Raw genomic sequence first — 25,877 nt, forward strand, 5'->3', positions numbered from 1 at the left:
TTACCAAACAAATTTCTAGATCTGTTCATCCTAAAACCACACGTATAAACTCAGACAGATATACCATAACTTTAATTACAAGTTAAACAATACCGATAGTGGTTGACGCATGAAACCGATCAATGTCGCATGAGAGGCTATTAAAACACTTTTTCACATTGAACACTTTTGATTTTTCAAAACCATGCTTTGATACAAAAAATATAATACTTCTCTCTAGATACATACCTTTACTCAAAATATGCACCCAAAGAGACGAGTTAAATTATTATTTCTTACATAGTTCTCGCAGTAAAAACATGCATAATAAAATAAGGTCCCAAAATCCTAGAAGTGGATTTATTAATTCATAAAACAAAATTTAGAAGTCTAAAAACCAATTAATAACACTCATAATGTGTAAAGAAATGCAAATAAATCCCAAAATATATAAACATTGTCCAATAATGAAAAAGACCAAAATACCCCTATCCTTATAAGTTGCCTCAAGCTGACTAGCTGGCTTCCCTGTCACCGCCCTTCTGCTCTACAATCCTATCTACAAAATCACAAAAGGAACACATGAGTAAAACACACTTAGTAAGTAAGTAATCTCATAACATCTAATAAATATATGTATACATCACAATTTTCGTAACGTCATTTGTCCTTTTTTAATCCTCTTGTGGTATCATAGATGTTTTTCTAACATCCCGAATGCCTATCCAAATCATCTCAACACCCAACACCTAATTCCCAAATGATAGTGTCATTCTAAATGACTAGTGTCAAACGATATATATCAATATTCTGAACACTTAGTGAAAGCATAAGACATTTCAAATGTTAATCATAAGGTGTAGCCAATACACATATCAATCGAGCTTTAGGTTATAGATGCCATATCATAAAGGGAATAAGACCCCATGCCTCTCCTAAGATCACACAAGCATCCCAAATGTTAAGCTAAACGTCGATTTGTGCATGAGAGTCTTATATGCTAAGACGTCGAGCATCGGTACATAATCCTCTAAAGGTATTGAGGTCACACAGGTTAGTTTTGATACTTTTCACATTGGCCACAATTTGGAATGATAGGTGAGTATTTAGTTAGTTTTTTTTTTTTTTTTTTAATGAGCAAGAATTTGTTAATAGACTAAGCCTTGGGTTGGAATAAGTGTTTTGGCCAATAACTCTAATTTATGATTAAACTAGCACCATGGATGATTTGAAATTTATGATATTTTTGTCATTAGATTCACTAAAAGGGTAAATCAATGATTTATGATTAAGTCAACAAAAGATATTAACATAATTATTTGACATGTGGGTATTTGATTTTTTCAAAAACTTTATAGGTAGATTCACTAAAAAGGTAAATCAATAATTTATGATTAAATTAACAGAAGATATTAACATAATTATTTGACATGTGGGTATTTAATTTTTTTAAAAACTTTATAGGTCGATGGATTAAACTTTGGGTATGAATACTACTTTGGCGAGTAAATCTAACAAAAGTCAGACAAACACACCGCAAAAGTCAGACAAGGCGTGCGAGGTATTAGCTCATATTAGACGCCACAAAAGGTTCAAGGAAGTAACATTGCAGATTAAGCGAACCTACTTTCCTGATTGATTTTTTTCAGGAAAAATATTATTGTTTTCTTTGGACTCTAGAAAACTTTTTATATTGCTTTTCAGATGGTGCTGGCTAATTTTGCAAAGTGATTGAAGTAGGATGGCTTCTTCTTCTTCGTCCACTACTGTTGAAGTGAAGAAGCATGATGTATTCCTCAGTTTCTGTGGTGTTGACACCCGCAACACTTTTACCAGCACTTTATGTGGAATTTTGAAGAGTAGAAGTGTAAATGTTTTCATTGATTACGAACTTGAGAGAGGAGAACATATATCTTCATCTCTTATGAATGAAATTTCAGATTCCATGATTTCAGTCATCATTTTCTCGGAAGGTTATGCATCTTCAAGATGGTGTCTGGAAGAACTTGTGAAGATTTTGGAGTGCAGGAATACGCAAAAACAGGGGGTAATACCAGTTTTCTATCATATCTATCCGTCAGATGTAAGGAATCTAACTGGAAATTTCGGAGAGGGATTTAAAAAGCTTGTAGAAAGTTATGATGAGGAGAAGTTAAAGAGGGTACAAATGACAGAAGAACAATTTAAAGATATGGTGCTGCAGTGGAAGAATGCTTTGACAGAAGCAGCTAATATATCCGGCCGATCAACAGAAGAGATCCCGTAATTTTCTACTCTTTAATTTCGTTCCTTGTAGTGTCAGCTCATCAATTTATTTTCACATTACATATAACAATTTGTTGTTCATTTCTGTTAGATTTTTCTCCATCTTTTAAAGCTTTATTCAAATATAACACTTTGTTTTTCATTTTTGTTAGGTTCGATTATTATCTTGCAAATGAAGTTGTCCAAGATATTTGGAAGAAACTAAACATCATGATCCCAACTAATGAATACAAAAAATTGGTTGGAGTTGAATCAACCATCAGCCATATTGAAGATTTATTGCGCAATGGGTCAAGAAATGTCCATGTTATAGGAATTTGGGGAATGCCCGGTATAGGTAAGACAACTATTGCAAATTGTGTATTCAACCAAATAAGTAATTGTTTTGAGAGTTCTTATTTTGCTGAAAATATTAGGGAAGAATCGATGAGTCCTAACGGACTAAATCCAATGCGGCAACAACTTCTTTCAACTATTTTAAAACATCCTAATATTGTGGTAGATTCTAAAGTAAAAAAAACAATGTTTAGTCGTAAACAAATTCTTATTGTTTTTGATGATGTGACAACTTTAAGCCAAGTAGAATGTTTAGTTGAAGATATATATTGTTTTGGTCTAGGAAGTCAAATCATTATTACAACTACAGATAAACAAGTACTTCGATGTTGTGGAGTAGATGAAATATATATATATGAGATGAAGGGGTTGACTGAGTACTACGCTCTTCAACTTTTTAGATGGTATGCTTTTCAACAAGGTAATCCCAACAAAGATTTTGATGACCTATCAAAAAGGGTAGTAAAATATGCTAATGGTGTTCCATTAGCTCTTAAAGTGTTGGGTTGCCATTTACTTGGTAAGTCAATAGAAATTTGGGAAAGTGCAATAAACAGATTAAAAAGAATTCCTCATAAGGATATTTACAATGTACTAAAAGTATGTTATGAGGGACTAAATGATGATGAACAAAACATATTTCTAGATATTGCATGCTTCCTTAAGTTGGTGAAAAAGGATTTTGTGATGGACTTCTTGTATGCTTGTGGCCTAGAGGCTGAAATCGGACTAAGTGTTCTCATTGACAAGTGTCTTGTGACCATATCAAGAGATAATAAGGTAACAATGCATAATTTGCTTCAAGATATGGGAAGGGAAATTGTCCGACAAGAATCAACGAAATATCCTGGTCTACGTAGCCGTTTATGGTACTATAAAGATATCAATAGTGTATTGAGGGAAAACAAGGTGAGTGTTGAAGGTATTATGTAAATTTTAGATTTGTTAATTTATGTATACAAGATTTAGCGTAATATCAACTATATGAGAATTATGTTTCCACTTTTGTTATTTTCATTAGTTTGGCCCGGCATAAACGAGTTTTGGTTTTTGTGTTAATTGTTATTTAGGGCTTTAAAAACTAGTTACTTATAAACTCTTAAAAAGTTTATAGCTAATAAATTATCTTTCCATGGCATCAGATGTCTAATGCAATTGAAGGCATATGTTTAGACATGTCTAAGCAAGCAGAGATCATTTTCTTACAACCTTTTTCTTTAGGAGTGATGGATCAACTGAGATTCTTTAAACTACATAACTCGTACTATGAAGTGAATAATATCAATAAGGTGTATGTTTCCCAGGGGCTTAGTTTTGTTTCCTCTGAGCTACGATACGTATGTTGGCATGGATGTCCATTGAAATCATTGCAGCCAAATTTTCTGTCAAAGAACCTTGTTGCGCTTGACATGCCTCATAGCAATATTGAACAACTTTGGTCTAGTGCTCAGGTAATGCAGTGATTTTTGTATTACGATATTTCCTTTTTATATTGTCAATATCAAAGTGCTGATTAATTTGTGTTACTTATTATTTATATGTTACAGCTTGATAATTTGAAACATATTGATCTCAGTTTTTCTGAACATCTAAGAATACAAGATCTCTCATTGACTCCGAACCTTAAAATTTTGGTTCTGGAAGGTTGTATTAGTTTACATGAGATTTCCTCATCTATTCACGGTTGCAAATATAAGCTTCATATGTTAAATCTAAGGCACTGCAGAAGCCTTGAGAGTCTTCCAACTGACATTCATGTAGCATCTTTTGGAAAAGTTATCTTTTCTGGATGTTCAAAACTCAAGAAATTTCCAAAGGTGTTGTGGGATATGAAAGAGTTATATTTAGATGAAACTGCAATCGAGGAGTTGCCCTTATCAATAGAGAATTTATCCAGACTAGTTATATTAAATCTTAAGAACTGCTCAATGCTACAGAGGCTTCCAAGCAATATCTACCAGTTGGAATCTCTTAAACATCTCAATCTGTCTGGGTGTTTAAAACTTCATGGATTGCCTGATAAACTGGGAAAATTACAAGCTTTGAAGGTGCTTAAAGCAGAGAGGGTCGCTATTAGAGAAATACCAACATCCATTCTAAATTTAAGTTGTGTAGAAGAATTAGACCTGACCAACTGTAGAATTGAGGAGTTGCCGAAAAATCTTGGTCAGTTATTATCACTAAAAAGTTTACTTCTTGGCAGAAACCTTTTTGACAGCATTCCAGAAAGTATTGAACAACTGTCTGGATTATCTTATCTTGACGTGAGCTATTGCGAGCGGCTTCGAATCCTGCCTCTGCTTCCAAGAAATTTAGAAATTATTGATGCAAACAATTGCATATCTTTGGAAGAATCGCGAAGTATGTTCCATCTCTTCCATAGAGATAGTCATGGCGGCATAAAAATGGACTTCAGCAACTGTTTCAAACTAACTCTAAAGTTCCACGGTCGAATTTTGCACTATTTTAATTGGTCAATGGTATGTATGGTTGGGAAAAACTAAAAGGTCTCCTCACTCTTTCTTATTTCGTATGATGTCCAATATTGGTTAACTTCAATTTATTATTTTTCTTTTACAGAAATTTAGACAGACATATTCTATAAAAACTTATAGAAATTCTATCTGTTTTCCGGGAAGTGAAATTCCAGGGTGGTTTGTCTTTCAGAGTATAGGTTCTTTTATAACTCTGCCTACAGAGAAAGATTTTTTCAGCGGTTATTTAACTTCTCTTGGTATCTGTGTTGTGGTGGAGTTTCGAGACTATCATAATAGAGGCCAGGGTTTGGCAATTGGCTTTAAGTGGTCACTCACAGATGAAAATGGTGTAGAGGATGTATTCCATGGAACATGGAGTGTATGGGACTATGGTACTGGACCCGACTATGTGGATTCAGATCACGTATGGCTGGGATGTGATCTTATTTCTAAGTTCTTTAAATTACTTCTTCCTACGGATAAAAGATATCGTGACATAAGCATCCAATTTCATGTTGAGAATACGTATGCTGAAAGACTAGACTGCTGCGGGGTGAAAAAGTGTGGAGTTCAGGGTGAAGCCATGCAAACAACAAACTTGAAACTTCGCGACGCATCGAGCTCGAGGTAAATAAGTTACTATTTTCTTTTCCTCTTTTCTTTCTGTAATGTCTATCTTTGTAAGATTTCATGTTATTTCGATTGTCAGATACATGTCCCACATGTTTATCTTTCTTCACTTCACCCAGTGAATTATGAGTAATATTAGGAATAGTATTTCATATATTAAGTATTGAACATGTTAAACCCTAGAGTTAGAAATGGTATTCAATAGAAGTAAAGGTTACAATTAGAGTGATCACTGGAGAGGCTTAGAGTGAACCAATTTGTGAGGCTTGTCAGAGCCTCTTCAAGTATTTTAGAAAAATGGACATGGCTTTTGTACAAATAGTAAGCCACTATAAATCTTGTGCTTGTGTGTAGGGTTACGTTTAGTCTTTTGTTTGTTATATTTTTACTTTCATACAAATTTAGGATTTGCTAGCATTTGATTAAAACTCGACAACATTGATTAATATTAGAGTTTGGAAATAGATTACACATTTAGGAAGATGTAGAATGAAAATCATCTTTATGGTAGAAAATTGCATCTATATCCTTTAGGAAAGTGACTTGGAAAGATGTTAGTTGAAGATTAAGAATGTTAGAGTAAGTGTTTTAAAGTTAATTGTCACATCTTTGTATTAGTAATTGTAATTATATTTTTATTAATAAAATAAAATTCTCTTCATTAGATTGTTTTTACTTAAAATAAATTAAATTAATAACGTTTGTTCACATATGTTGTCATTCTAGCTAGTAGTATTCATAGTTCCGATATTAACCTGATAACAAGTAAAAGCAATATGGTTAAAATTATCTTAGTGTTGAATGATCTTATCAAAAGATAGTGATAACTCTCATGTAACAAGATGGTTTGTTTAATAGTTTGGTACAACAAATGAGTGTCCATTGAGTAGGCATTTTCACTAGACTAACCAGCCAAAAGGATTCCATATGGATGGTACCTTAGTGTTTTTGGAATATATCTTCTAACAAATGATGGTATATGTGCTCCTTCAACTTAAGGTCACTAGATTGTCTTGCACATGTATCGATATAGTTTGACACTAGCTCAACATAGTTATTAAGAAAGGATTATTAGAATAGTATTGATTGGCCATATTAAAAATTGTATGAAGGTTATGGTTGATCAATATACAATTCATCACTCCAAGGTACAAGAGTAGAAATCTTCGCTAAGTCTATTGACTATTAATGACCACTCAATTTATGTGGCTATAGTAGGATTGAATTATTGTTAAATCTAATATTGTCTGATTATTGGTACAAATGTTAATAAATGCATATCGAGAGTTTTTTATGTAGGCACTAAATTTTTGTCATAGCATCGAACTGACATCAGTTGAAGAAAGGATCAAATTTTATGATAATTGTATTGTTGACAAGTGTATATCTATTGCTGATACTTTGTCATTTTAGTAGTCATGATATCTTGCTAGAAGTCCATCTTAGTTTGTGTTTGGATGGCTAACAGAATGTAAATTCATCATGAATATGTTCATTACCAACATGATGAAAAGGGTACATCATGACATCTAAAGGCCTTAGGTTGTACAAAGTGAATCATGCCCAAAATTTTGGGATGACGGTTACAAATTCCGTAGAATAACTAAACTTAAGCATGACTTTTTTTTTTAAAGAGTCAAACTGAAGTAACCTAAAAATGGATGGGCTAAAGTAGAATATTAGGGAGTTGCTTTTATTCAATTTAGATAAAAGAATGTTTAAATATTGGATAATACTAGGTCAAGTGAATGGTCGTGCATGATGGATGAACAACCGTTCATTATCTTGAGTTAACCTTATCACATAATCTTATTATGTATCCCAAAGATATGAAATATCATGGATATGAGGTGATATTACAATATGATATGACTCATGTGAATGAATGGTCATTCATCGTTTTCTATATAAAAGTATCGTATGGAGACCTTTTAACGTTTTCTCGAATTTTCACAAACACTCTCATATTATTTCATCATCTAAAGGTCTTATCAAACTTAAAGGTTCATTGATCACCTTAACATGATGTGTGCTTCGTATGGCTACTATAACACCCCTCTTCAGATACATACTCTTGATAGGAATATACCAAAAGAGACATGTACAATTAAACTATTTGAAAACTTTAATACATTATCATAATTATAAAGTGTGCAAAAATATAATATAATAAAAACACTTTATCAATCAATACTCATATGATACCATATGTCTGAAAATACTAGTAATAATGATAATAATAAAAATGATAATAAAAATATTAAAACTATATGTTTGATAAATACTAAATAACAAAAGGTCCCTCTCCTCTTACAGTTATTAGTAGGACCATTGCATCTTTCATCTGCTTTGTTACTCACCTATATCTGGAAACATACGAAAAGAAACACTTGAGCTAAAACTCAATACGTGGTGAGCTTTCGACACCTAAAACTGTAATAAATTACTGATGGTAAAACTTGAGTTCCACTCATAAGCTAAATGTGCTCACACGATGGCACCTTGGTGCCTTGACATGGATTGTCCATGGAAGTAGTGAAAATCGAAGCTGAAATTGGCATATTTGATACTCTGGTGAAAGTTAATATTGTGTCTTGCGCATATGTCAAATGACTTATTGGATTATCTATCTGGGACACCTTAATCACATGGAAAAATCTCTAATAGCAGCTCATTTTCTTACCATATAAGCTAATCAAAATTATTGGCTAACCATCTGAAGATGGCCCCTAACACGAGTATATATGTATATGTGGTGCATTCTGCTGATCATGTGAGGAATATCTAAAAGCCACACCCTTACCATACACACCTAAACTGAACTAGGTGGCTATACATCTCGGCACCAAGTGCATAATGCATCTCATGGGTATCCAACCCTATTGCTTCCATAATTTTTGTCACTTATGCATATAGTTGATGACTAATAGTTTTGTGACACTAGCCTTGTTGATTTTTGACTCAATCTGAGTTTGCGTTGTCGTTCACATAGTCAGACACCTATCTATATCTTCTTTGAATTCTTTATTTTTTATTAGTTCATTGTTCTTCTTATATAACTCTCATCTTTTATGCACATAGTCTAGTGGTATAATCGTTTTCTATCTTCGTTTAGGGATACATGATCGCATGCTTTTTTATCTACGCCTGTGAGCCTCTTGACTCATACACATAGACATGTGACACTCAACACAAGGTCATGTATAAAGTAGGTACACAACAAAGGTGACTAGGACACACTCCTATCCACGTCGTCCACTTTTGGAAAGCCATACATGAACTTGTGTCCCATGCTACACGATCATACATTTCTCCCTTCAGAATAAGCATAGGATTTTTAAACTTTCAAAATTTCTGAAATGACATATAGGTGTGTATAGGACCACACATAACCATGTGTTACAGTCTGGAAATAACGTCTTAGAGTTTTTACTTTTCTCTAATCACGATTTTACTGATACTTACACAACCAAGGTTCAAATAATAGTTTCTAAGCATTCTAGACATAATTTTTTTCACTATCCTTTTAACCATAACACACATATACATAATCTCATGGCATCAAATATAAGGACAATGAACATTCAAACCCAAATTATAACCTTCACTTAATCAAGAAACTAGGCATGCATGTAACTCATTCTATTCGCATATGAAATTCGTTTCATCAAATTGATCATCACAATCATGTCTAAATCACTATAGATCATGCGTATAACATAAAACGTCTATAGATTATGAGAACCAAAAAGGGGAAGCCACTCCACTTACTTGAATTATTATAAAAACGTTTCCCTTACACGGTTATGGTGATTTCAATGATCGTTGACAGCTCCATAGACGACAAGAATTCTCTCTCTCTTTCCCATAATCTCTATTTTCTGTGGCTATGAAAAATAATGAAAAAGAGAGTTAAGGTTATCATATTTTTATTTTATCTCTAGGACATGATACATGGATGTGTATAGGTCATATACGATTGTGTGTCTAATTACATAACTAAGGTAACCTCTTGTTTTGTTGTGATCATAATCTGATCCACTAATTGACTTTTCGTTGACCATACACAACCGTGTATGCCTCTATACATGATCGTGTACCATTGAATCATTAATCATTGTAATTAAAAACTAGGAAAACTATTTCACTAGCATTGGACTTATCTGTGGGTGCTACAATCCTCCCCTTATTGTATGAATTTTTTCCTTGAAATTTACTCAAACAGATATAGGAACCTCTATCGCATATCTTACTCGACTATTATGTGGCTTCCTTAATTCAGTGATTCCTTCAAAGAACCTTTACTAAAAGAATTTGCTCATGCCTGAGCTTCTTAACTCGCTGGTCTAATATTTGAACTAGACACTCCTTGTAGACCAAATTATCCTTTAGCTCAATATCCCTAACACTAAGCATATGGATAGGGTCACTGATATGCTTGTGTAACAGCGATATATGGAACACATTATAAATGTAACCCTTGCTCACTGGTAGGGCAAACTAGTAAGGAATCTTACCTATACGTTCCAATACCTCAAAGTGTCCCATAAATCTTGATGTTAACTTGTCTTTCCTATCGAATCTCATAATATAACTATAGCAGCCTACTCTCACGAACGCCCTATCCCTTACTAGAAACTCAAGATCACATCTCTTCTAATCTACATAACTCTTATGTCGGTTCTAAGCTTACTTCATCCCCTCTCTGATCATCTTCACTTCCTTAATAATCCTCTAGATCAATTCGAGTCCCAATGACTTAAGCCAAGACATTTCTCTCTTCTATCTCATTCTAATACAATGGTGATCTACATCTCTTGCCATATAAAGCTTTATAAGGAACTATCTTGATGGTTGTTTGATAACTATTATTATAAGCAAACCTCATCAACGATAACATATCCATCCAACTTATTTCTTTGTCCAAGCAATAAGCTCTCAACACGTATTTGATCACCTGATTAACTCTTTCAGTTTGTCTATCAATCTAGTGATAAAAGGTTGTGTTGAATGTCAATCTTATACCTAAGGATTCTGCATACTTTACTAAAATGTTGAGATAGATCTAGTGTCTCAATTTGAAATTATCGTCCTAGATACTCCATAAAGTCTGACAATCTCCTTTACATAGATCTGACCAACTGATTTGTACTCGTGGTGTCTCTAAACACTATGATATGTGTCAACTTAGTCAATCGATCAATTATAAACCATAATGCATTATAGCCACCTCTAACCCTCAATAATCCAATCACAAAGTCCATCAATATATATTTCCACTTCCACTCAAGAATGCTAAAGGTTTTTAATGTTCAGTCTTAACTTGTTATCACATAAGACACTTAGCCATGAAGTCTGTTCATTCCTAGCCATCAGAACATCTTTCTTAGATTCTAATACATCTTTACACTCCCAAGGTGAGCTATATAGAAGAAACTATGTGCCTTTGCTAGGATCTTATTTCTCAAACTCTACTCTCGAAGAACATATATCCTCTTTCAAAACCTTAAGATGTCTTTTACCATACTGAACTTAGTCTTAGTGATTCAACCATCTTTTGTTTGATTTGTAGACGTCCTTCATTTGAAGCCCATGCTATACAGATCTTATCCAAAAGGGCATATTGAATTTGGAGACTTGTTAATTGCCCTGTAATTACTTTAATCTACTCTCTCACCAATTCCTACTGTAACTTGTGGTGAGTGGTAATCTATGATAGAAACACTTTTTTGCTAAGGGCATTTGTAACTACATTGGCTTTACTCAGATAATACTTAATCTCATAATCATAGTCTTTTACCCACTATTTGTCTTATGTTTAGTTCCTTTTAAGTGAAAAAATATCTATTGCTCTTATGATCCATGTAGATATTACTCTTTACCCCATATAGGTAATGTCACCATATCTTAAGTGTAAACACCACATCAGCTAACTTCAGATCGTGAGTGGGGTATCTAGCCTCATATTCATTTAACTGATAGGAAGCATAAGCTATCACCTTCCCTTTTTACATCAGTTCCCTGACCATGGTGATGTAAGCATAAGCATAACTAATAGGAAGAATTTGGGAGTAGAACTGATGTAAAAAAGGAAGGTGATAGCTTATGCTTCCTATCAGTTAAATGAATATGAGACTCCCAAATTCTGCATCAATACTACTCCTAAACCCTGGTGTGAGGCATCTATGTATAAACCGTAGTCTTCACCCTTCTTTCACAGGGAAATGATAGGAACTGAGGTTAATCTCTTTTTCAATTTTTTTGGAAATTCTATTCACAAACCTCTAACCATCTAAAAGGAATCTCTTTGTGTGTCAACTCTATGAGTGGTCCAGCTAACTTGGTAAATCCCTTAACAAAACATCTGTAATAGCCTACCAATCTTAGAAAACTCGTAATCTCTTTAGTTGTCTTAGACTTCTACCATTTTAACACTACCTTAATTTTATTGGGCTCTACTGATATGTCATTTGCTGAAACCATATAACCCAAAAATGCCACTTTATCCAGTCTGAACTCATATTTAAAGAACTTTGTGAACAATTACCTTTCTCTCAACGTTTAGAGCATAAATCTCAATTGTTGCTCATACTCCTCTATAGTTTTGGAGTAGCCTAGGATGTCTGCAATAAATACCACTAAGAACTTATCTAGATAATTCTGGAATACTCTATTCATAAGGTCCATAAATATTATCAGGGTATTAGTGAATCCGAAGATTATGACTATAAACTCATAATGCTTTTGTCTGGCTCTAAAGGCAATCTTAGGTATATCTTACTTTACTACTCTGACTTGGTGATACCTTGACCTTAAATCTATCCTAGAGAATATTGAGGCACCATTAAATTGGTCAAATAAATCATCACTCCTCGAGAGTGGGTACTTATTCTTCACTATCACCTTATTCAAATCCCTATAATTAATGCACATCCTTATCGATTCATCTATCTTCTTTACGAAGAAGATTGGTGCATCCCATGGTGAGTAGCTTAGTTTGATGAATCATCTATCTAACAATTCCTATATTGTTTCTTTAGTTCCTGTAATTCGGTTAGGGGCATTTTGTAGAGGGCTTTAGAAATTGGTGTTATTTCCAGGGCAAAATCAATGTTAAACTCTAACTCTCTCTCTAATGCGAACCTTAAAAGGTTATTAAGGAATACATTTGAAAACTCTTACACCACTAGAGTATCTTTAATGCCCGAAACTATCTCTGTTGATTTCTAAACCATGTGCATCAAATATGTCATACACCTCTTACTTAGCATCTTCTTAACGTTGATACTGCTAATCATTATGCTGAGGATTCGACCTTCTCTGAATATGAACTACTCACCATCATCTATACTAAATCTAACTCTTCTTTCTACAGTCTATTTCGATTTCATATTTACTCAAGAAGTCCATGCATGGTATTATATCGAAATTGACATGTCCATAATTATCAGTTCCCTGACCATTAGACGGCCTCTTAGGAAAACTGTCTCTCTTATCAATATTAGATTAATGTGAACCTGATCCCTATCTAACATCTTTATTCTGATATGAAGGATGATTAAAGGCTCTAGTCCTAATCTTTTAACTATGTATCTAGTAATAAAATAATGTGTGATACTAAAGTCAATTAAAGCATATAAAGGACAAGTATGAAATAATAACTAATCTATCACAACTGTAAGGCTAGCATTCGCTTATGTTTGAGTTGTTGTGAATACTTGGGTTTGTCCTCCCTTAACTATCTACTCTGTTGAGGCTGACGTTATGGTTAGGGTTATACACTGCATGGTAAAATGGCCTAACTATTTACATTTATATCATACCTTATATCCGATTAAATACTCATCGGTGTGCCTCTTATCACATTTGTAACATATAGGGGAATCATTATGTCTGGGTTGCTTCTCTTTTCTCTATTTCTTACCCTTCTAGTTCTTCTTATTCTTAGGCTAGAAGGTCTCTTACCTTTGTTGTCTTTACTAGGACAATTTCTGCTACCTTTCCCTCGATTGCCATCAATAACAAACTGACTTTGTCTCTGTACCAGGGCTAGTAGTGCAAGCTCTTTTGACAACTCTCTATCCTTGGCCATGCACTGCCTCATGTCTCAGATCTTAGTACTCGATTGAAGGCCTCTAAAAAAGTCTCGAAAGGATTATCTCCCATCATCACATCTTTGGCTATATCTAACCTTAACACTCCTATGAACACATCCAATTTGCCTCTCTTTGAATTAGTCATGTCAAGAGTATACTTGACTAACGAGTTCAACTTAGTCAAGAATTCCTTGATCGATATATTCCTTTGTCTCATAAGGAGGAATTTTTTAGCCTTCACATACATGACGTCAGCTAAAATATACTCTAACTCAAAGGTCTATCTGAAATTTTCTTATGACATCTCTAAAACTTGATGGGTCCTACATAACATTTGTCATCAAACTTTAGCATCATCTTTCAATAGGAGACTAGCGTATTGTATCTTATCAGCATTTGTCATTGAGTAGATCTTTATGAAATCCTTCACTACCTCTAGCCACTCCTCGACTGGTAATCCTTTTAACACTATACTACCTCTGAAATCTAAAGGTTAATGATGACTAGATAAGGTATAAATAGGATAAACCTCTCATTTGCTACTACCTTGAATCTCTACTCGAGGTGCTCCTACTCTGCCTCTATTTTATTGAAAGGGTACCTCTATATTTGAATATTGCTTTAGTATCAATGGGGTCTAGTTTGGATACCCTACATTAGTCGATACCTTTCTATTCTGCCTTAGGAGCTTATCCACAAGTTGGTGGATGGTATGATTGTCAATGTAAGGCATAACTGGAGTATCGGATGCATATCCCTGAGCTTTTGCTTAACTCTTTTCCTAACTAAAGGCCTTTAAGGCATTTCTAATTAATCTCCTGGATCTCCTCATCCTAAAATCACAACAACCTTTTATGTATATATTACTTTTAATCTGAAAGCAAGTATATTATATATACAATGATAGACATGTAGACGTTGTCGACATTACACAAAAGACTACTTTCTTACTTAACTTTATGTGCATTTTTAAAACACATAAAACTTTTCACCTTTTTAGGTACTAAAACTATACTCAGATACCATAAATATAACACTCCTTTTTAAATACGTACTTCTGATGGGAATTATCCAAAAAAAAGTGCACAATTAGACTATTTGAAAACTTTAATACATGATCATAGTTATAAAACGTATGAAAAAGTGATGTAATAAAAATACTTTATTAATCAATACTCATATAATATCATGTGTCTGAAAATACTAGTAACAATGATAATAATAAAAATATTAAAATTATACGTCTGATAAAAACTGAATAACAAAAGGCCATTTCCCTTGTGTAATTACTAGTTGGATAACTAGATCCCCCATCTATTTCGCTACTTAACTCTACCTACAAACATACGAAGAAAACACATGAGTAAAAACTTAATAAGTGGTGACCTTTTGACACCTAAAACTGTTATAAATGACTAATGGTAAAACTTATGTTTCATTCATAAGCTGAATGTGGTCACACGATGACACCATAGTGCTTTGACATAGATCCTCCATGAAAGTTGTAAAGACCCAAGTTGAAATTGACATATTTGATGCCCTGATGAAAGTTACTATTATGTCTTGCGCACATGCCAAACGATCTATTAGGTTATCTAACTACTCCACCCTGATTACATAAAAAAATCTTTGATAACAATTCATTCCTTTATCACATAAGTTGATTGAAATTGTTAACTAACTATCCGAAGATGACCCCTGCCTCGGGTACATATGTGGTGCATCCTACTAATCACGTGAGGAATATCTAAAAGCCACATCTTTACCATGCACACATGAACTGAACTAGATGGTTATGCACCTTGGCATCAAGTGCATGATGCATCTCATGAGTATTCAACCTTATTGCTTCCACCATTACCATCACTTATGCACATAGTTGGTGACTATCTAGTTATGTGACACTAGCGTTAAGATTGTTGACTTTTGAATCAATCTAAGTTTGTGTCATCGTCCACATAGTTGGACACCTCATCTATGTCTTTCTTAAATTTTTTATCCTCTATTACCTCGTTATTCTTCTTACATAACTTTCCCCTTTCATGCACATAGCCTAGGGTTATAATCGTCTTTTGCCTTTGTCTAAGGTTACACAGTTGTGTGTTTCTCTATCCATGCTTGTGCACCTCTTAACCCATATACACGGACATGTGACATTTAGTACATGATCATGTATAGAGCAGGTACATATGGAAAGGTGACTTGGACACACCACTTGGATCCATATGTACAAGCCACATGTCCTCTAACGCATATTAGCCACTTTTAGAAAGTCATACACAAGTGTGTGTCTCATACCACTCGACCGTGAATTTCTCCTCTCAGAATAAGCATGAGATTTTTAGACTTACAAAATTTTTAGAGCAACATACGAGCATATATGAGACCACATACGATTGTTTATTGTAATCCGAAAATTATATCTTAGGGTTTCTATATTTCTCTGATCACGATGTTAGTGGTAACACACCTAAAAAGGAAATATTTGGAAGGCTATTAATACCAAAACAAATTACATTTCTATTTGAAAATGCTTCCACCAGAGACCATAAGGAGCCGAAGTTACAGGAGTTCAAATGCCAGTATTAATCCAAACTACAATGCACCTTCTTTCCACACAAAATCAGCAAAAACTTTTTCGTATCATAATGAATGGAAACCTTTTTTAATTAAAGTACACTCCTGCTAGGTCCTGTATTTATGTTTCACGTAAGAGGGAGGCCCAAAAGAATAGCACACCTGGTGGCAAGAGAATTAATACACATGGCAGCTTGAAACTCAAACAGGTGGCATATTTGCAAGGGTCAGGACCACCAACAAAAGAAGAGAAACGTGGCATTACTGAGGATAACTTCGTAGTTGAAGGCAACAAAAACGAGGGGACGTGCGTGAAGGCAGACAAAAATTCAGAGGAAAAAGTGGAAGGATAGAGGAAGAGTCCAGACCTCTTGAACGGCCTAGGAAGCTTGCCGCAGTTTGCTAATTTTGTTAATCATGGGTTTCTGTTTGTTTTCAAGTTGATGAATCTTTAGTTTGTAATGAACTTCTATGTGAATATTCTGGGTTTATGTTAATGAGAAGAATAATTTCCTTTTATGTTTGTGAGTTGATTACTGTTCTTGGTTTATGTTAATGAGAAGAATAATTTCCTTTTATGTTTGTGAGTTGATTACTGTTCTTGGTTTATGTTAATGAGAAAAATGAATTTCGTTTTATGTTTGTGAGTTGATTACTGTTCCATTGAGTTTATTTTTGGTTGTTGCTCGGAGTGTGATATTGATTGCTTGGAGAGAAAGAAGACTTTACAATGAAGCACATATCATTTTTATTGTAGCAGAGTTGAATACGTTGAACTGAGTTCAAGATACATTTTTGGGACACCATTTTACAGGGGAGGTGCTGCCAAAATTTCCCCAGGAACCTAACAACTCCAAAACTAGATATTTGATATTTTTTAGCATATTTAGCATGAATTCTAGTTTCATTTTTCTCCGCATAAAAATGGCAAGAATTCTTGATCGCCATACAATCAGGTCATCCTCCAATAATCAGCCACTCCAGAATTTGATTGAGTTTTGAGTGATAAGGACCACAATGTGCACAAGAGAAGCAACAAATTTAGCATTTTTATGCATAAAAAGTTCCCTACTGTTACAATTTTCTATGTATTCCAATAAAAAAAATGTCAAAAGGTTGCCACATCTCAACATTTGAACTCCAATGTAATGACTAAGGCAATTCTTTTTAGGGAGTGAGGTGATAAAATTCATCAGAAAATTCTCATGACTATTTTGATTACATGAGTTTTCTAAGAGACCCCTCTAAAAATTCAACCGAGAATGATCCAATTATACCATGTATAGGTTAATAGAAGCTTGCATTTTGAAATCCTGGCACAACAATACATTCAAGATATTGCCTCTGATATAAATTTACCCTCTGGTGGAACTCAATATCACTTCATAACACTGGCACCAATATACAACTGACTTTTCACATTCCACATCCCTCAAATAGAGTAAAACAACCCTATAGGATTTTCTCTCTTTTCATTTTCCTAAATTTTAGACCACTAAAAAATTAACATTTTAATGCATTTCTAAAAACAAACTATTATGCATTGTAATTTACATGCAAATAACCTACCAACAAGATACATACTGATTGATGCATGCAATAACAAATTATGAATGCTTAGTTTCTTGAATCCAAAGCTAACCAACAACATTTCAATTACATGATAAAATAATTTAGGTATATTGCAGACCTGTAGAATAGCAAATTCAGACTTGTAGAGCAGAAGATTTAGACCTATAGAACAGAGAATTCTAGCGGAAGAATGCCTCTAAATTACTTAAGATGGCAAATCTCTCAATGAAAAATGTCAAAATAAGGTTCACAACTTTCAGAATGTAAATTCAACGAACAAATTGTAATTCAATACTTAATGAAAAGGGAAATAACATCATCAATTCCAGTAGCAATCACAACATCTAATTACAGAAATTAAAACAGCCAATGCAATAACAATCTAATTAATCAAAGCAACAAAACAACAACAAATAAAAGGACACAACAACAAAACTCTAAAGCAATTGAGTTAACAAAGAGCTCCTAAGAATTTAATCAAATCTGGAAAGTCTTCTTCACCCCGTTTCTTCTCTTCGTACTCATATTTATAGGCAGTCTTTCTCTTCACTTTCCTTTTGGCTGCCTAATTTCTTGCTTAATCTTCTGCCCACGTTGGCCTCTTTCCCGCTAACCTATTTCCTTCCAAATGATTAGGGCCACTTCTAGCCGCTTTCTCCACTTCCAGCATTTCATCTGAATTTTCCAGAATATCCTTATCAGCCTTGTATCTCATGACACTTCCAGCTAGATCATCTTGTGGGCTGCTCTTTTGGATTTTTGTTTTAGGCCTGCGAAAATAAACTTTGGAAATGAGGCTTCTATTAACACCCCCCTATGGACTTTCACCTTGTCCTCAAGGTGAAAATATGGGAATTGCTCATTTAATTCTGTAAAATCTTCCCAAGAATTTTCGCAATCAGGTAAGTCGTGCCATTTAATAAGAACTTCTAAGTGGCCATTTTTAGAATAACGAGTATCCCGCAATGACTCTGGTTATAGCTGTAATTCTAGCTCATTAGATAAGCATAAAGGCAAAGGTTGTGACAATACTGAGGCACCTATAACCCTTTTAAGTTAGGAAACGTGAAACACTGGGTGAATTTTAACTCCATAAGGTAATGCCAAGCAATAAGCAATTGAGCCAATTCTTTCCGTAATTTTGTAAGGTTCGTAGAACCGTGGACTTAGTTTCTCATTAGGCCTTTTAGCCAAATTCTTGAAATGGTAAGGCTGTAAGAAATACTTTATCTCCTACTTCAAAGTGAACTTCTCACCTTTTTAAATCAGTTTGCCTTTTCATGCGCTCCTATGCGATGTTCAATTTTTCCTTCAATTCAATTAGAATAACATCATGCTGCTGAAAGTAGTTATTCACATCATCAATTTTTGAAGTAGCAGAGTCCCACCGGAGTAAAGTAGGAGGGTCACGCCTATAAACAGCCTTAAATGGGGTCATCCTAATAGCGCTATGAAACATGGTGTTGTACTAGTACTCTACCCGCAATAGCCACTTAATCCACCCACGAGGTTGTTAAACACAGAAATAGCGAAGATAAGTCTCGAGGGTCCTATTCACAATCTTCATTTGACCATCGGTTTGTGGATGGTAAGCACTGTTGAATTTTAATGTGGTACCCACAAAACGAAATAGCTCAACCCAAAATTGACTCATAAATAAACTATCTTGATTGGACACAATTGAACGAAGGTAACATGGAGACGAACAATTTCTTTTGCAAATATGACGGCTACTTCTTTTGTTGTGTAAAGGTGAGAGAGGGACAACAAGTGAATGTACTTTGTCAGTCAGTATACCACCACTAAAATAGTATTGCCTTTATTAGATCAAGGTAGACTACCAATGAAATCCATTGAAATGTCTTCCCAAACTCTATCCGACATTAGCAAGGGTTGCAATAATCCTATAAGACTCATAGCCTCGTATTTGTTGTGTTGGCACGTTTCACAACTTGTAACAAAGTCTTTAATAGTTTTTTTCATTCTAAGCTAATAAAATACTGCAGCAATCCTCTTATAAGTTCAAAAAAATCTTGAATGGCCTCCAAATGAGGAAGAATGAAACTCGTTCAAGATTACTGGAAGAATATTAGACTGAGGAGTGATAACCAAATGCTATTTATAGAACAAAATGTCGTGCTTCAACTCAAAGTTTGCGTGACTTGTTGGATCCTTTAATAAATCCTGTATTATACCATTATAATAAGCATCATGGCAAACCTCTTCATTTATAATGGCATCGTTTATCTAATGGCTTGGAGAGAGAGAGTTCAGTGACATTGATTCTAAAATGTAGCCTAGATAGAACATCTGCAGTTCAGTGACATTGATTCTAAAATGTATTGAATTTCAAAATCATGTCCCAATAGCTTCATAACCCATCTTTGTTGATCGCCACTGACAATTGTCTGTTCCATAAGGTGTTTGAGGCTCTTTTGATCGGTGCAGACAATAAAGTGCCTTCCCAATAAATAATGTCGCCATTTTTTAAGGGCTATGACAATGGCCATCAACTCCTTTTCGTAAATTGATTTTACCTTATTTCGTTGTGATAGTGCATGACTCATGAAGGATATTGGTCGATTCTCTTGCATAAGAACAACTCCAATTCCATTAGTTGAGGCATCCATTTCAACAACAAAGCTCTGAGTGAAATCTAGCATGGCTAGTGTAGGAACCGTGGTCATGGCTTTCTTAAGGGCTTTGAATGCGGTCGTTGCTTCATCATTCCACTGAAAAGAGTTCTTTAATAACTGAGTAAGTGAGGTTGCAATTCGTCCATAATCTTGCACAAAACGTTTATAATAACCAGTTAGATCCAAGAATCCATGAAGTTCACTGATATTTCTCAGATGTGGCCAATCAACCATACATTAAATCTTTCTAGGGTCAGCGACAACTCCCTTAGCTGAAATGATATGGCTCAAATATTCAAGACAAGATGCCCCAAATAAGCACTTTTTTCAATTCAATATCGATTGATGCTTGGAAAAAAGGTGTAAGGTTGCATCTAAGTACTTCAGGTGGTCTGCCAATGTCTTACTGTAGATTAAGATATCATCAAAAAAGACAAAGATAAAACATCTTAATTGGTCTCAAAAAATTTCATTCATCAAGGCCTGAAAAGTAGCTAGAGCATTGGATAAACTAAATGACATTACTAAGAATTCATAATGACCATTATGGGTTTGGAATGTAGTTTTTTCTACATTAGCTTCCACGATACGTATTTGATGATATCCAGACTTTAAATCTAGCTTACTAAAAATAGTTGCACCAAATAATTCATCTAAAAGTTCATCAATAGCAGGTATAAGGAACTTATCTTGGATGGTGAGTTTGTTCAATGCCCTATGGTCCACATAAAAATGCTAGCCTCTATCTTTTTTTTTGAACGAGTAACACTAGACTGGAATAGGGACTGACACTAGAGCGAATGATGTCGGCTTGTAGCATTTCATGAACTTGCCTTTCAACTTCATTCTTTTGATGGTAGGGATATCGATAAGGTTGGATACTTGATGGTGTGACCTCTTCGATCAAACGTATGGCATGGTTATAAGGACGTCAGGGTGGGAAACTTTTTGGTTCGTTAAACAATTGGTGATAATTTTATAGTAGGGAAGAAATTTTCGGTGTCAGTTGCTTTTCTGAAGGAAAGTTAATGTTTGTTGTAGCCAATTCAATTAAGTATCCTATCTTGGTTTTTTTTAGTGTATTCCAGATAGATTTGTGAGAGGCTTCTCGAGTGTCTAAGGAAAGATCTCCTTGAAGTGTGACTTGTTACCCTTTCCATTTGAACCAAATTGTCAATGAATTCTAGTCACTGCGTATTATGCCAAAGGTGGCTAGCTAATCCATTTCGAGAATGACATCGATATTGCCCAATTGAAATACTAAATAGTTTTACATAAACTCAATTTCTCCCATCGTCAGCTTAACATTCTTACAAATTCCTCCTTATATGATTTGTTTCCCTGTTCCAACTGTCACTGTAAATTGTTTCTATTGAACAGGCGACGCTAAAGCGGACACCAATTGTTGAGAGAGGAAACTATTGGTCGCTCCACAATCAATTAAAACGATTATCGGTTTTCCCATTTTAACACCTTGTAGTTTCATCGTTTTGGGGGAGTTTACCTCTGCCACTAAATGATGAGATAGTTCAATGGTTGGTGTCTTCACTGGCTGCATCTTATCAACATCTACTGAAGAATCTTTTTCTTCTGTTACATCACTCTCACAAAGCATCGGTCGGAATTACTTGTATGGACATTCATAGGTGGGGTTGTATTTGTCACTGCATTTATAGTACAGTTTCTGATCATATCGAAACTTGAGTTCTTACTGGGAGAGATGTCGGGGCTACTGTAGTGGTAACACCTCTTGCTGGGAGAGACGTCGTGGTTGCTTGATGGTGGTGGTCGTCTATTGAGAGAGACCGTAATAGAGGCTAGCGTTGGTGTCAATTGGGTAGAGCGTTCATCAGTACGGTGGATCAAATTTTATGGTACAGATGCAGATAGGATGGTTGTTGGGTGAGTTTTGACAACGCTCAAAGGTAGATGTGGCTGGTTGAGGAGTGGAGATGGAATGGTTGGGTAAGATGATGGGTTTTAGGCTGGGTTTAGGTGTATAGATAGGTAAACTAGCTAGGGTTGGGTCAGGTAGGTGTGTGGATAAGGATATTAGGCTTGTACGGGTGTAATGGTCTAGACTTGTGGTGTGTGAAAAGTGTTTGTGTGTGGGCTTTAAGTTTGAGTTAGTATGGGGCTTGGGTTAGTGTTTCGAGCCAAAGAAAATTAGGTCATGTGGGGTTGCATAGTAGTTGGATTAGTGAAATTAGAAAATTCTTGAGTGGGTTATGGATAAAGGGGATATTGATTTAGGTTTAAGCTTGTTATTTTGTGTAAAGGGTGTGTTAAATATGAAGTGGGTGTACTCAGCAACAAGTTGGTCTGACTTGGAACTTGATGGTTGCTCCAATGAAACCCGACCTATGCAAAACCCAATCTTTCTACTCTATCTTAGCCACCATCTACATCAGTGTTTTGAGATCTATCGGTGCCAACAGATGCAACTTTACCTGAATATGATGTTTAAAGTCAGCCAAGAAGGCTCTACGCACATATTCAATGGATACAATCAGTAACATGGCGACCAACTACTTAAACCGTGCTTCATACTCTGCCACAATCCCTGTTTGTTAGTGAAGGATGATTTGTTCGTATGGCGACTGGTGTTGTGATAATCCAAAACGAAAAAAAAAAACTCTTCTTTAAGCTCCCTCCACTTTCTGAATGGCTGTCATAGCTCACAAAATTGAAACCACAACAGTGTTTCACCTTTAAAACAAAGGATGACTACTGGAAGCCGTTCTCAATCGTCCATTCTGTTCATCTGAAAATAACGCTTAGCCTTTGCAACCTAGCCATAGGGATTTTCTCCATTGAACATTGACAGTTTCATCTTTCAATGAAGGTGATCTCATCGACACCCCTGTTGCGTTAGAGGGTAACGAGGCATGAATTGGTGTCTTGAAGTCTCATCGTAAGTGGTTCCTAGACCATAAGAATATCGTAGTGGAAAGAGACGTCTAAAGTTGTCTCCCCCACCTGTAGAATAATAAGTTTGTGAGGGAAACATAGGGGAGGGATACGTCAGTTGTCTATGCAATGGGGTTATGGTCAGAAATGGTGCAGTAGGAAAAGGTGTTGATGGCTAGCCATGAGCCGGGGTCGAGGTAAGAAGTGGTAGCTACTGACCATAAGATGGTGCGATGGTTGAAGATGGTACAATTTCTGTTTCCTTGCCCTTAACATCTCATAAAAGCAATTGACGAATTTCATGGAGATTGTAGTCAATTTTGTCAAAACAATTCGCCGACTAGCTTTCAGATTGCGTGAATTTCTCTTCCATGGAAGCCACCCTATCAGCCAAACTTTTTAGATCCTTTTCTAAATCTTCAACTTTTCCACCCATTCGAGTTTTCACCATAAATTGAATTCGTCGACTCTGATACCAAATTTGTTGTCGACCAATAGAATAACAGATTCAGACTTGTAGAGCAGAAGATTCAGACCTATAGAACAGAGAATTCTAGCCGAAGAATGCCTCCAGATTACTCAAGATGGTAGATCTCTCACAAGAAGAATGTCAAAATAAGGTCCACAACTTTCAGAACGTAAATTCAACAAACAAATTGTAATTCAATACTTAATGAAAAGGGAAATAACATCATCAATTCCAGTAGCAATCACAACATCTAATTACATAAATTAAAATAGCTAATGCAATAACAATCTAATTAATCAAAGCAACAAAACAACAATAAATAAAAGGACACAACAACAAAACTCTAAAGCAATTGAGTTAACAAAGAACTCCTAAGAATTTAATTAAATCTGAAAGGTCTTTTTCACCCCGTTTCTTCTATTCATACTTGTATTTATAGATAGTCTTTCTTTTCCACTTTCCTCATGGCTGCCTAATTTCTTGCTTAATCTTCTGCTCACGTTGGCCTCTTTCTGACTAGCCCATTTCCTTCCAAATGATCAGGGCCACTTTCAGCCACTTGTTACACTTTCTCCACTTCCAACATTTCATCCGAATTTTCCAGAATATCCTCATCAGCCTTGCATCTCATGACACTTCCAGCTGGATCATCTTGTGGGCTGCTCTTTTGGATTTTTGTTTTTGGGCTTGCGAAAATAAACTTTGGAAATGAGGCTTCTATCAAGGTACAACCAGTTTCAATAAATTTTCTCATTAAAAGCTTTAAATCCATATGATCTGCTAAACTTTAAGATATAAACTGACCAATATGTAGACACGAATGCTCTAACCTAGTTAGAGCACCTAAACCATGAAATGCAAATGGCAAATAGTCAAACAGAACACCTATCATTATATGACAGTGCCATTACAGAGGGTAAAAGTCCTAGAGCATACCATGGAACAAACCATTTCAGGCTAGTTCCATTTAGCCCAATCTAAGACCAAAGTCCCAAATACCATCTAAGCTCTCATTTCTCCCCCAAAAATATCTAACAATGTCCACGTCAACCTTTCCCTTATAGCACACTCGTTAAACTCCGCACAACATAAATACCAAATTTTATAAAACGATCAATTCAACCACCAGAACTTTCACAATTTAAACACCCAAACAAGGTTAAAAAGAACTAACGAAATTGGAAAAAAAAAAAAAAAGGAACCCAAAGAAATCAACATACAGAAAAAGAACCAAACTTTCAATATCGACCAATAAAAACTACAAAAGGGTGTTGAAAAAAGTCAACTTTACCTTCAATAAACATAGAAAACTGGTCCAAAAACGCATTGATCTGGTCCTTATAGATATGCCCAACACTCTCAAATCCACCAACAACACCTACAAGCAAAACTCCAGCCAAAAGGGTACCTTTTAAAGCAGTATCACTATCCAAGCCCTTTCCTGTACTCTTATTTTCATCATCATCATCATCACCACCACCACTCTTGGGACTCAAGAACCATTTCACACTCTAAGGGGCATTACTCTTCTGAAGGGTCTTCTGCTTCTTGGTCTGTTTCAGGGAGGAACATGGCTTGAGGAAATGGAAGCGTTTGTGGGGCTTAAAGGATTACAGAAAAGAGAAGCAAGAAGGGGCTAAAATGCAAGACGGAGGAGTGTTGGGGGGCTTGAAGAAGATTTCGTGCGCTGTGGGGGTGGCGGTGGAGTTGTGGTTGTGGAGAGAAGAGTGCCATGTAAAAGAGATAATTTTGTTGGCTGTGAGGTGTACTCAGCGATGGTCAGCCTGAGGCCAGGGGCGGTAATTGATAAGAAATTTGGTGATTTTGTTACTTGAGAAAGGATGGAGGCTTAATGCCACGTGGTTTTAGTGATGCTGCGTTTGCCATTCGTGCTTTTAACTGTAATTTTGAGAAATTAATTTATGATTTA

General features: G+C 35.2%; 1 protein-coding gene and 1 long non-coding RNA gene across 2 annotated transcripts; one reads left to right on the forward strand and one right to left on the reverse strand.

The window, feature by feature from the left end:
• Positions 1–149: 149 nt before the first annotated feature.
• Positions 150–25,877, reverse strand: LOC123228521. The gene is made up of 2 exons (XR_006504716.1): positions 25,239–25,877; positions 150–538 (listed from the first exon to the last, which is right to left on the reverse strand). It is a non-coding gene; the product is annotated as an uncharacterized LOC123228521 (long non-coding RNA).
• Positions 1,583–16,879, forward strand: LOC123228517 (disease resistance-like protein DSC1). The gene is made up of 6 exons (XM_044653918.1): positions 1,583–2,241; positions 2,397–3,489; positions 3,723–4,031; positions 4,128–5,060; positions 5,161–5,684; positions 16,473–16,879. Exons 1-6 carry the CDS (start codon positions 1,721–1,723, stop codon positions 16,711–16,713), a joined length of 3,621 nt encoding a protein of 1,206 aa, XP_044509853.1. The 5' UTR covers positions 1,583–1,720; the 3' UTR covers positions 16,714–16,879.

This window comes from Mangifera indica, chromosome 11 (assembly GCF_011075055.1).
Source record: "Mangifera indica cultivar Alphonso chromosome 11, CATAS_Mindica_2.1, whole genome shotgun sequence".
NCBI lineage: Eukaryota > Viridiplantae > Streptophyta > Magnoliopsida > Sapindales > Anacardiaceae > Mangifera > Mangifera indica.